Here is a 12,340-nt window from a genome sequence, read left to right on the forward strand (position 1 = left end):
CCTATGTTGTAGTACTAGCTAGCTTGCTAGCTCGGCAGTGGCGCAGCAAGCCAGCAACAATGACGAGTAACTGTCTCATGTGCCTGGGCCAATCCAGTGATCGAGTGATCAACCCCCTGACTATCTGATTCTCGTAAAAAAAAAAAACTCCGACTATCTGATACAGGGATACTTCCATGTTGTCTCTTGCAGGGCTGAATGGTGTAACTGGCGAGCTGGTAGTGATAAGGATGGAACGGTTTGTGCCAGTCAGGTCACTAACGATGAACATGTCCTCCTCCCTCCTAAAAGCTCATAACTCAACTTTCTGGAGATAAATTCTTCTGAACAGACGAACAGTTTAGCATCATGCAGATATCCCGTTTGATCGAGAATTACGGGTTCATTAAGTGCCAGTGTCACTATCTGATCAAAGATCGCTCTCTGATCCCGATTGCCCTAGGAATTTGGGTTTATTGAAAAACAAGCTACAGAATCGGGAGTGTCCTCATTCTCTGCTTTCCCCACTGTACCTTTTTTTTCCCCGTTGGCAACTCGTGTACTGCTTGTCCGGCAATGCGTCGATTGCTGGCTTTGCAAGATAGCAGCTCTCCATCTTTCAAGCAAGGAATTAGCAGAAGCAGCCGGCTGTGGCCGCAAGCACGGATCCAACCACAAAAGTGGCCAAAGTTGCTGCAATACTGTTACTGCCTTTATTACTTTAATGATGCGACAGATTGTAGCCCACTACTGCTATTTTTGTCTGGTCATTTCTTATTAGCGTTTTCATGGATTAGTGTCTCATTTACCTTTGTATTCCCACCCAGACAGCATCGCAACTGCGCCAACATGCCGGCCGTGCAGTGCAACGATGCTGTTATACCAGAATGCACATTGACACTGCTCCAGGCCTCCATGGCCCATCTCTGAAGAAGTATGTGCATGTACGCGTCATCAGTACTGAAGAGTTAGTTGGAGATCATCAGGATGTGACGATTCTCTGTCGCCAAGATCGCGTGTCGCGGCAACGATTGATCTTGTCCCGTTTGAGTGAATTGGCAGCGACTTTCCTCCGCAGCCTTCCTGCCATGGAACACGGCTTTCTACCACTGGGATTCTGGGCACCTTGTTTTTCTTGCTAATTTCAGTGAGATATATTGAATCTGATGTATTTGAACCTGGAGCGCCATGTCTTCATTGATATTTTACCTTTTCACCGTAAATTTTGCTTTCCTGTTCTTCAGAACGTCACACAAATTCAGAGGAAACAGTTCAGTTCCCATGAATAGGAAAAGTTTTCAGCTGTGATTACCGGTTCTTCCGTTACAGTCCTGATAGAGACAGAGAGATGGGCACCAAGCTGAGCTCTCCAAATCCCCCATGGATAGCGAAGCGATCACATGGCCACCTTTATGGCAGACGCTAACCATCACGCGACCTCGCATTATCCAACCAGAGAAGGCCATCACGTCAATCGGATCTATCTAATCCGGAGCCGTAACCGTATCTTAACTGAAGCGCCATAAATGTCGGCTCTTTACTCTGACAGCAGCAGTTAGCCGGCCTCTGATTTCCATGCATCATCTGATGAGCACTTGAAGCAGAACATTTCTGGATTCAGCAGCATGTGCAGCAGCACAGCACACTGTCTGATTCAATGGGAATCTGCTTGAATCTGACTTGCCAAGTACCAATTCAGCTCAAGTGCTCAACCCACATGAGCTGCTAGTCTGCTACTAATTGAGCTCACCTCGCGACCTATGCGCCCCCCAATCCTCCATTGCCGTGTGTGATCTAGAAGCAATAGCACTCATCACATGCATCCATCTCTGCATTCTAATCAAGCTCTAAGCTAATGGGTGCCCCGGCACGACCAGCGTTTTGTTCGCACTCTCCACATGACATGGGCGCCGGCGGCCGGCAGAGACAAGCCAGCAATGATCATGCGCGGCGAAGCTTCAGCAAGTTGCCGAGGCGAGCATGTGCTCCTGCGCGCGCGGCGTTTTCCTGTGTTGAAATGGAGGCCGCCGTACGGCCGAGTGGGGTCTCTCCCGCAACCGTGCGACATGGACGTGTGCGTGTTCTTCTCGGCTGATCTGGCTTTGGAGGCATCGATCGTCGCTGCGGATGAATGGGGTGGCGATGGCATTGGCATGGCGCCTTGTGATGATTGAGGGGAGGTGACAGGGTTTCGCATGGCGCACTTTGCACTCGGGCATGTTGCTCTAGGGGTGTTCTGATTCTGCAGGACCATTGGGACCCCGCGGATCGCAGCGACTACGTATCCTGTGCCGTTTGTACCCATCTGAAAACCTAGGCTGTAAAATTTCTAGTTTACTAGTATTTTTTAAGGAAATAAGACTAAAACATACTTGCAGTCACCTGGTTTCTATTTCCTTTTCTTTTAATTGGCCCAGCCCACACCTCCTCCACTCACGAGCTTTTTTTAAAAAGGAGATAAAAAGAATAAAATTCGAAAAAGGGGAGTCGGATGGGAAAAATTCGGAAAATGGGTACCTCCCGCCCGTTGATCAGGCGGGAGGCGTGGGGCTGGGGACCTCCCGCCCACCCAGCGGGCGGGAGGTCCCAAAAAAATTTCGAGGCCCCTCCCGAGAGTCTCTTCGCGAATAAGAACTCTTATTCGCGAAGAGGTCTCTAGGGCAGCCCTCCCGCCCGGCCAGTGGGCGGGAGGTGCCCTGCTTATGATTTTTGTTATATTTTCTTAGAATTTATGTTTCACAAACTATTTGAAATTCAGACTTTTTTAAATATAAGATTTATTCGCCATACTCTTATGTATGCATATAAAATTTTAATTCAATTTTACGAAGAAAATTACGGTATCTAAAACTCGTACGAAGATGGTTAAACGATAACGTTTTGCAAGTAGAATTCAAATATTAGGATAGTACGATACATGAAGCCATTAAAAATAAAATAATATGATGACAAACAAGTTTAAATATACAAATGCCAAGTCACAGTTATAATTCCAAACACAAATACTGATATGTCTTTAGTCAATGCGGCAAATATTACAAATACATATCCATGTATGATACAAACTCAACGCGGCAAATATTACACATAAGCAAACAACGTTCAAATAAAATTACAACTAAATAATGCCTGATGACGTAGTAGCACTTGATCGGCGATGTCTCCCACTCCTTGATGCAACCGGAAGTCTTCCATTTGTAGCATCACCTATAGGGCCAGCTTCAGCAGAACTGGGGACGGAGCTCTGACTCATCCATATTATTACGAATACGCCGTGTCTGACGGCGCCCTCTCTTAACCCGTGCTAATCTTGGGTCTGGAATATATATAACAGGATTCGCTGTCTCAGTGAACGATCCAACCAAACGGAACCCATAGATCTTATACTGGTAGGTGCTGGCAATTGTCTCCTTTCTGAAGTAATGGGAAACATATATATCGACAGGATGTCGAATATCCGCACAAGCAGCCATTACATGAGAACACGGTACGTGTAGCAACTTTGGCCTCGTGCATGAGCAACAACAAGTTCCATCAAACTTGAGAATGCACTCCTTTACAGGAGTTTGACGTCTCATGCCACGTCGCGCTCTGTCTTAAGGAGATACCTCAAACTTGAGCTCCTGTGTACCATATTGCCGTACGTGGTGTAGTCGGGCGCTAGCTGCCTTCTTAGTCATATATTCTGTCATCATTTTCCTAAAATATCTGTCAGGATCTTGCATGAATGTCTGATTTTTAGTGAACCGATCTCTAAAGTAATCGGTACACCCGCGGATGATGAATTCCACAATTGCAACCAGTGGAAGCCCACGAACACCACGCAGCACCCAAATGTAAACCTCGGCGAAGTTGGTGGTCATTATACCGTACCTTGCACCATCGGTATCGTAAAGTAACGTCCACTTCTCCTTCAGTTCATTCTCAATCCATTCAGAAAAGGTTTTCACCGCTGATCCAGACCTTCTGCGAGTACGTGCAGTATCTGTTGGCAAAGAACACAAAGGCTCTGCTTCATCCTGTGCAGTTCTGTTTTTTGATACGTCCTCGCTTTTTTTTTCTTTCCAATCAGTTCATCAAGTTTCTGCTACTGCTTGTTAAATTTTTGCTGATTTGTTTCCTTGCATAGGCTCTTGAACATATCCGTAAGGTGCTTGTTCTTGAATTGCCTGACAAAATTTGCACCGATATATCTCATGCACCACCTACTGCGAACATCACGCCACTTGGGCGGCTCTCCGGTCTCCACACACCCCTCCTGCAAATCTAGTATTGCCCTCAGTATACCAGGTGACGATCATGAATCAGGCAGACATCTTCCCTATCCCAAACGACTGCAAGCTTAATTCGTTCCAGAAACCAGTACCAACTGTCTGTGTTCTCACTCTCAACAAAAGCAAAAGCAACAGGAACCAATTGATTATTTCCATCCACTCCAATAGCTGTCAGCATTTGCAATCTATACTTTCCTGTGAGAAATGTCCCATCGATGCACAGTAGAAGCCGGCAGTGTTGGAATGCGTTAATGCATGGACCCAAGCTGAAAAAGACCCGCTGCAATATGTAAAGCGGATCTTCTCCTCTATCTAGACTTTTCAGATCATAATAGCTTTCAGGATTTCTCTTACATAGGACGGCCAGCAATCGAGAAATATTATCATATGCAACCTCGAACGTACCAAACCTCATCTCCAACACCTTCTATTTTGCACTTCACGCCTTGCTGTACGAGATGGTATACTTGTACTTTTCCTGAATATATCTGATAATAGACTTTGGTTCATATGACATGTTCTCTACTATCATCCTATACATCTCATTTGCGATGTATTGCGATGTAAGTTTGCGATGGGTCTTCTGCACCCCCCGCAAATGACATGTGTGCTGAGTGACAATTGAGCATTCCCAATAATCTTTCCATTTACCCTTATAAGCATGCACCCACCACGGACACCCCTCCTTCACACATACCACATCGTACTTACGAGATTTGCACTCGACTGTTTTAAACTCTCGCATAAGAGAGAGAGACCAGCACTTAACAGCTTCCTTGACCTCTTCAATTGAGTAGTACCTCGTACCCTGTACAATTTCATTCTCTCTGCAATCCGAAGGCACGCTAGATCCGTCATTTACGACAAGATGACTGAAGTCGCTGCTTACCCATTTTTCAGGCACATCATCATCATCATCAGACGAATCGGCATTCATTGCTTCATCCAATTCACGTTCTTCGTCTTGCAGCTGTTCAATAATAAAGGGTATGTTCTCGCCCTCATCAGCCACGCATTGAGGTGCTGCGGTGCCACCTGCCTCAATATTTGCCTCCTCAACTTCTTCATCAATATTTTCATCCCCGGAGCACCTGCTTCAATGTTTATCAAAGTGTTATGGTGCACACTGACAAGGAGTACCAATGACCATTGCCAATGACTTGCATTTTGCAGATACGTTAACCAGCCCTCGTTGCTTGCAAGTGGCATCAACTCTCAGATCAAAACGTGAGTGGTACGATTTATGACGCACTGAACACTCACAGTGTGTGTATTCTGATTAATCCTTAATCCCCTCATTAACCAGTTGTATAGGGATTCTAATGTCCTCTCGTGCGGTTTGGTAATTCCTCTGACCACACAGTCGAATTCACTTAAATCTACCCCATTCGGCCCATAAATCACATTTCTTTCTCCGTAATATATACTGAAAATACCCTTCTCGGAAGACATATCTGTCAATCATTAATAAACTAGTTATACTATATATTAATACACAACGACGATCCTAAGTTTCAACGATTCTCAGATTATATTTTACAGATTCTAAACTATTCAGAATATAAATTATACTAAAATTAAATGAAAATACTAAAAACTATTCAAAACATAACTGCTCTAAGAAATATTTCCTCGATTATAGTTATTTTCAAGTAATTATACGGCTAGAATAAGAATATAGCTCCAAATCGACGTGTGAACAGGGCTTCGCCGCTTCCTCTTCTCTCTTCTTCTCTTCTCTTTCTTTTTTTCTGATTTTTGCTGGATAAAATGAAACTTTTGGGGCAGATGGGGGCTTATATAGCCGGGGGACCTCCCGCCCGACCAAAGGGCAGGATGCCCCTCAGGACCACATCCCGCCCGTTGGATGGGCGGGATTCCCCGCAGGGACCTCTTCACGAATAAGATAACTTTCTTATTTGCGAAGAGGCCCTCGGGGAACCTCCCGCCCGCTGGATGGGCAGGAGGTCCCCGGCCCCACGCCTCCCGTCCGCGCCTCCCGCCCGATCAGCGGGCGGGAGGTACCCATTTTTCAAAATATTCCCAACCGACACCCCTTTTCCCAATTTTATTTTTTTATCTTTTTTTTAAGTCCTCCATTCACTCCCCAGCTGGGCTTGGTTTCCAAGTTTTATCATCGGTCCTTTTCCGATCAGCGGGCGGGAGGTACCCATTTTTCAAAATGTATTGATGAAACGAAAATAAATTGTTCGGCTCATCATACCTCCAGCTGAAAATACTTCCAAACTGCCACCTGAACAGACGTACTGGAGTTTCCATATGTCGTAAAAAAAAGTTTCTATCCCTCTCCACCCCGTTGCAGTCTTGAGAACAAGAAAAATGTAAAAAGAGATTCATACTCATCAGGATTCAAATTCAAAGAAAATCATAACGAACAAAGCATGTCCCCTTTATTATTTAACGCACACGTGCATATCCATGCCACGCTTATTCGATCATGAGCTCGCTGCAGTTTTTTCCCCCATGGATCTCGATCAGGACTCGGCGCTGAGCGCGTCGCAGAAGGGGCGGCCATGGATGGTGGTCAGGCCGCACTCCGCCTCCGTGACGACGGCGGGGGCGAACTCGGCCTGCGCGTGCCAGCACACCTGGCCCCTGAGGCCCGCCGACCGGGACGTGTCCTCCACCATCAGCCGCAGCGCCTTGCACCGGCACTCCGCCGGGACGGCCTCCAGCTGCCGGCAGCACATCGCCTTCATCACCTCCGGCGGCAGCCGCGGCACCACGCCGCAGGTCCGGCTGGCCACGTACCAGCGGCAGCCCGGGAGCGGGCGGAGGGGGATGGCCTGCCCCGGCACGCAGCAACTCGGGGACCTGGCGGCTTCGGCGGCGGCGGCGAGGACGGCGAGGAGCACGGCGGCCCAGAGATGGAGATGGTTTCTGGATGCCATTCTTGATTACTCTAAATTACAATTTCTTGTGGAGCTTGTGTATATATATTCACTGAGAGAAAGTTGAAGAGGCAAGCTGCCAATGCAAAGTGGTCACTGATGTATGTACGTGCTTTTGGTTGAATGGGGACTTGCGAAGCTGAATTTGGAGGAAACCAATGATGATCAACTACCTGAGAATCTGTTGGAACAGAATTCGGGGCTATACTGAAACTTTGTGCTTTGCTTGGCATCATGTGAAAACTTTACAGACATTAAAGGTTTAACTTTTTAACCATCCTTTGTCTAATCATGTACTGTATGTGCTTGGCATCATGGATATTCAGTGTGTGTTTCTTTCTACATCATTTGAATTTTGATCTGCACTCCACTTGCGCACAAATGTACACTGCACTTTTTTTTTGAGAGGAAATGTACACTGCACTAAAGAATGAACTTTTGATGAAGTGCTCAGCCCAAGAACTACTCAACCCAACTATTGCTCAGCCCAACAAGGATAGCTTAGCCCCCACAACTAGAAACACTAGCTGGACCTTACTACCCGAGCAGCCTAATTAGTGAGGATGTCTGCAAGATCTGCAAGCAATTGAACTGGAAATGAGCAGCCGGACTTCCCATCCACTTTCTCGAGCTGCTCGATGTCCTTAATGGAAAGATCGAAAAGGAAATATTTAAAATTTCATTTCCATTTCCCCCCTTGAACAGAACTGATCTCCTTGTCTGTTCTCACTGCAGCTAATTGCAAATAATTCATAACACCTTTATTCATTCTCCCCCAGCACACCCAAATTAAACGACCTAAGCCCCATGAATAATCAACAACTAACCGAATTAAACAACACAAACCCATCAATCACTCGTTGTGACTACTACATCGATCCACACATGGAGATTATCCCTAAACAGACAACACACACCAATGACCAATACAACTCGATCTCATGGTTGATGGATCATCAGTGCTGGATGGGAGGGTTGCAGTAGGGGCCCTTGAGCCAGCCGTCGGCGATGGAGCGGTAGGCCGCCTCCGTGAGGTGGATGCCGTCCCAGATGAGGTAGTTGCCGGGGTCGGCGCAGGCGCTGGCACCGGACATGCCGCACCGCGCCTTGTTGTTGTAGTTGTACTTGCCCTGACCGCCGGCGCCGCAGCACACCTTCAGGCCGTACTTGAGCCCTGCAAGTTGTGTTGATCACCAGCTATAATCAGCAGGCTCACACCAGCAAATTATAAAACCGGCCTCGGAATGCGCGATCGCGTGCCCCCGTCACGTGAGGTAGTAAGCACTAATGACCTTTGAGTTTGAGGGTAACATGATCAAGGTACTCCGTATCAAACAGTGCATAGAAAGAAGGGACTACTGTTAGTGGTAATTGTTATTTTTTTTTATCGAACACGCAGAAGATCTACACATCTTTGTATTAAGGTAGAAGAATAGAGTTTACAACGTGTCATAACTTCGTGCGCCCGCCTTAGTGGTAATTGTTATGAACATGTGGCATGTATTTATTATATATATATATATATAACATTTTTGCTCATGAGCTTTTGCTTTTGGCATCTTTGCTCTTATTAATTACAGGCAGCTTGGCACAAACACTGTAATATATTGTGATTTTTTATAATCTACCACCAGGCTTTCACTCTACTATTTTATATCACGCATCCTTACTATCTCGTCGGACTAGTTGAGTAGTAGTTGGTTGAATGATAGTAGATAAATAATGTGACAACTGGATTTGAAGGAGGTATTGATTCCCAAATTATTTGGACAGAGGTCATGCACGGTCCCCGGGGCATAATTGACCACACTAAATAGTAGGAGTCATTGGTGGGCTTAAGGATCCAAAGGCGACACTTAAACATGCTAACTGTGCATGCACGTAGCTTTCTTTACATCCATCCACCGGCATGCACAGTGGAGTGCTTTGGATCTATCCCTGACGCAGACACTGACCCGTGGGCCCCGTCCCAGCGGCTGCCTGTGCTACACATTCCGTGATGGCCGAGACTTCAACTCTCTTACGCCAACTGGATTCGAACTAGGACTCAAAGCTAAAGGTCTGCTGACCTCAAGAAAAAGGAGAGCTAAAGATGTGCAAAGGGATGATTTTTATGATCTTTGCCTTGCTGCGTGCTCGATCTGGACTGCTTTCAAGCATGTCAGCTAAAATGGAATATTGTTCCTACTCCAACCAGATGGTATTAGCACACTTAGCTAGTGACATGTGAAAAGATTCTAATATGAGACTGTCATGAAACTTTGGTATGGTCTCTCGTCTAATAAAACTTACGTCAAAGCTCTTGCCGTTCTTAACTTTCTTTCCTTTTTTTTTTTAAAAAGAAACTTTAGCCTCTAAAAAATGAATGAAAACTGATGCATGGATGGACCAAGTGAATGAAAAAATGCAGCATGGGATTGGGATAGAAGTGTTAGCGGGCACACTAGCTACTCACCGAAGTTCTGAGGGGCCCTGATCATGTGGGTGACCTGGGAGTAGAAGTCGGCGTACATGATCCTGGCGTGGGGGTATGTCCTCTGCAGGCTGGCGAGGCTCCGCTTGAGCAGGGCGTTGTGGTAGGAGGAGAGGCCGTTGTAGCTCTTGAGGCAGCCGTCGCCGTCGTAGTCGGCGCCGTTGGAGGTGCCGTAGAGGGTGAGGTAGATGGGGAAGCAGCCGATCGGCAGCACCCCGGGCACCACCACGTCCACCGCCCCGGCCCTGATGATTGTCTCCAGGCCGCGGATGAGCTTGCTGACGACCCTGGGCACGTAGCCCCTGACCTCGGCCATGGTCCGGCCGGAGAAGAGCGCGGCGTTGTAGTCGTTGCCGCCGAACTCGCCGACGACGAACAGGGACTTGGACAGGTAGTTCTTGCAATCTGCCGGACGGCAACAAGCACAAATGCAATTGATTGATTACTACGGACGTGACCGGCACTGGCCTTTAATTTGACGGGATTGAATTGATTGTCTCGATGATCGTACCTTTGCCGCAGACGGATGGGAGGAGCTGGCGGAACCACTGGATTTGGGTGTCAAGCGGGCCGTTGTTCCAAATCTTGTCGCTGAGGCCGATGGAGTTGAAGAAGTCGAAGCTCATGGTGGTGGCGCCGATGATGGCCATGTTGGCGCCCTTCTTGAAGTCGCCCCCGGCCTTGGACGCCGGCAGCAGCGGCAGCCCAAAGTGCTCGGCTGTCAACGCGCGCGCGCGTCCGGTCATCATCAGCATCACGACGAATTCCACGCATGCCGCTATAGCTACCGATAAAGCTTTTGTTTTTATTCGTCACGTCACGTACCCAGGAAGTCGATGATGACGCGGCCGTCGGAGCACCGCCCGGTGGGGCGGCCGAAGAAGGTCTCTCCGTAGGGCGGCTGCCCCGTGGTGAGCCACGACGGGCACCCGCCGACGCAGAGGTTGCCGGTGTCGGAGATGGAGTCGCCGAAGCTCCAGATGGCGTTGTACCGCTGCGCCGCCGCCTCCTGCCGGAGCGCGCACAGCACCAACAGCACCAGCGCCGCCGCCCTGCCGATCGCCGCCATCCCCTCCGATCCTCCCGTCGTCAGCCGTCACCTAGCTACCTACCTAGCTAGCCAGTAGCCAGGGAATCCACGCTACGTGTGCCGCGCCCGGGACGACGCTACCAGTGGTAGTGTGTGCGGCAGGGGAGAGTTAAAGCACCAGGCCGTGCGTGCTCTCGCGCGACCCGTGTCTCGGCGGTGCGGCCATGTGGACGGCCGCACACGGGGGATTTATAGGCGCCGCGGGACGGCGGTTGCGGCGTCGCTGTAAGGCTGGCGCCACATTCTCCTTCCATTCACTACTGACGCCGCGCCCGGCCCTGCTCCGATTGATTTCTGCTGGCATCTTCAGTTCAGAGGCAAGATTTAATTTTTCACCCGTGCATGCATGGTTTGGATGTATATTAGCAGATTAGAGAATGAGAAGGGTGATTGATGGAGATGGAATCTTCAGAGACTTGCATTGAGACGACAATTGATTGGTTTCTTGACCAACAAAGTCGATCATGATGTGCACATGAACAAGCAGCTCAGGCTGTCAGGCTGAGCCACATGTGGTGATGTGTCCGTCCAGGTCATTCATCATCTAGAGGGAGGGACTGATGGAGAAAGAACAAAAGCTAGCTTGGATTAGGTGAAAGCTACATACCTGAAGGTGCCGCGCGCGGGAGATCGACGACCTCTACACGTCTCTAGCTAGCTAGCTACTTTCTGAGCTGCACAGGAGATCAAAGTTGAGTAGCTGGTGACTCAGATTACATGCATGGTGTGTGCTGTACATGTTGTTCAGTTTGAATTGCGATTATCGTGTACGAAATTGACCAAACTTGGCGAGATGCAGTTGCGTTCAGATTCTTACATATAACGTGAAGGGATTTTCATTTCGCCTACGGCACCTCTCTGATCTGTTGGACACTTGGACTGTCACTGGCAAGTTGCTATTCATGTCACTCTTCATAACTTCATCATACACAGCCGTGAAAAGGACGACGTCGGAACAAAATATGGTTCCTACGCGAACCCATTTTGGATAAGGGCGACTTCATTTTGACGTGGATGTCAGGTGCCAAGAAATTTTCAGCGGGGATGGGAAAAATTGCAGCTTCAGGCGGAGCTTTTCTTTTTGATTTTTGTATGTGACACCAAGTACACTCAAAGCTATCATGCTACTGTTGATGTTGGAACTAAGCGGCCAAGCTACTAGATTGTGCACGCAATATATAGACCAAGTACTAATGGTATCTTATTTTTTTTGCAACTGTTTTTAACTTCAACTGGCCGCTTAAAAATTGCTGCAATAATTAAACCAGAAATCAAGCATCTGCAAAAGTAAGGCACTAAGCAAGTCGTCCATTTCTGCAGAAACATTGCCCACGAATCAGGACCAAATAAAGAACCTTCCTTGCAATCAAAATCATGCATGTAGCCACAAGCAAAAGTTTTTTTTTTGGCGACGAACATGCAAAAACAAGACTGATAAGAACCCAAGTCACCATCAGAAATACATAATTCAGAAATCAAGCATCTGCATAAGTATGGCACTAAACAAGTCTTCCATTTCTGCAGAAACACTGCCCATGAATCTGCACCAAAGAACCTTCCTTGCAATCTCAATCATGCATTGCAGCCAGTCAGCCACAACCAAAAGCAATTT

At 47.7% G+C, this 12,340-nt stretch overlaps 2 protein-coding genes across 2 annotated transcripts; both read right to left on the minus strand.

The window, feature by feature from the left end:
• Positions 1–6,663: 6,663 nt before the first annotated feature.
• Positions 6,664–7,701, minus strand: LOC112888048 (alpha-amylase/trypsin inhibitor-like). The gene has a single exon (XM_025954384.1). The coding sequence runs from the start codon at positions 7,163–7,165 to the stop codon at positions 6,749–6,751; it is 417 nt and encodes a 138-aa protein (XP_025810169.1). The 5' UTR covers positions 7,166–7,701; the 3' UTR covers positions 6,664–6,748.
• A 200-nt stretch (positions 7,702–7,901) lies between these two features.
• Positions 7,902–10,904, minus strand: LOC112888044 (GDSL esterase/lipase At5g45910-like). Its single transcript, XM_025954378.1, has 4 exons — positions 10,464–10,904; positions 10,150–10,356; positions 9,621–10,043; positions 7,902–8,339 (listed from the first exon to the last, which is right to left on the minus strand). Exons 1-4 carry the CDS (start codon positions 10,705–10,707, stop codon positions 8,122–8,124), a joined length of 1,092 nt encoding a protein of 363 aa, XP_025810163.1. The 5' UTR covers positions 10,708–10,904; the 3' UTR covers positions 7,902–8,121.
• Positions 10,905–12,340: the final 1,436 nt, after the last annotated feature.

This window comes from Panicum hallii, chromosome 3 (genome assembly GCF_002211085.1).
Source record: "Panicum hallii strain FIL2 chromosome 3, PHallii_v3.1, whole genome shotgun sequence".
Classification (NCBI taxonomy): Eukaryota; Viridiplantae; Streptophyta; class Magnoliopsida; order Poales; family Poaceae; genus Panicum; species Panicum hallii.

Bases quoted from the DNA above. Each gene is read 5' to 3' on its own strand.
- LOC112888048 (XM_025954384.1), bottom strand. From the start codon at position 7,165: ATGGCATCCAGAAACCATCTCCATCTCTGGGCCGCCGTGCTCCTCGCC.
- LOC112888044 (XM_025954378.1), bottom strand. From the start codon at position 10,707: ATGGCGGCGATCGGCAGGGCGGCGGCGCTGGTGCTGTTGGTGCTGTGC. The intron at 10,357-10,463 runs GTACGTGACGTG...GCGCGTTGACAG, and splicing joins CGTCATCATCGACTTCCTGG to CCGAGCACTTTGGGCTGCCG. The intron at 8,340-9,620 runs GTGAGTAGCTAG...CACAACTTGCAG, and splicing joins CAGGGCCCCTCAGAACTTCG to GGCTCAAGTACGGCCTGAAG.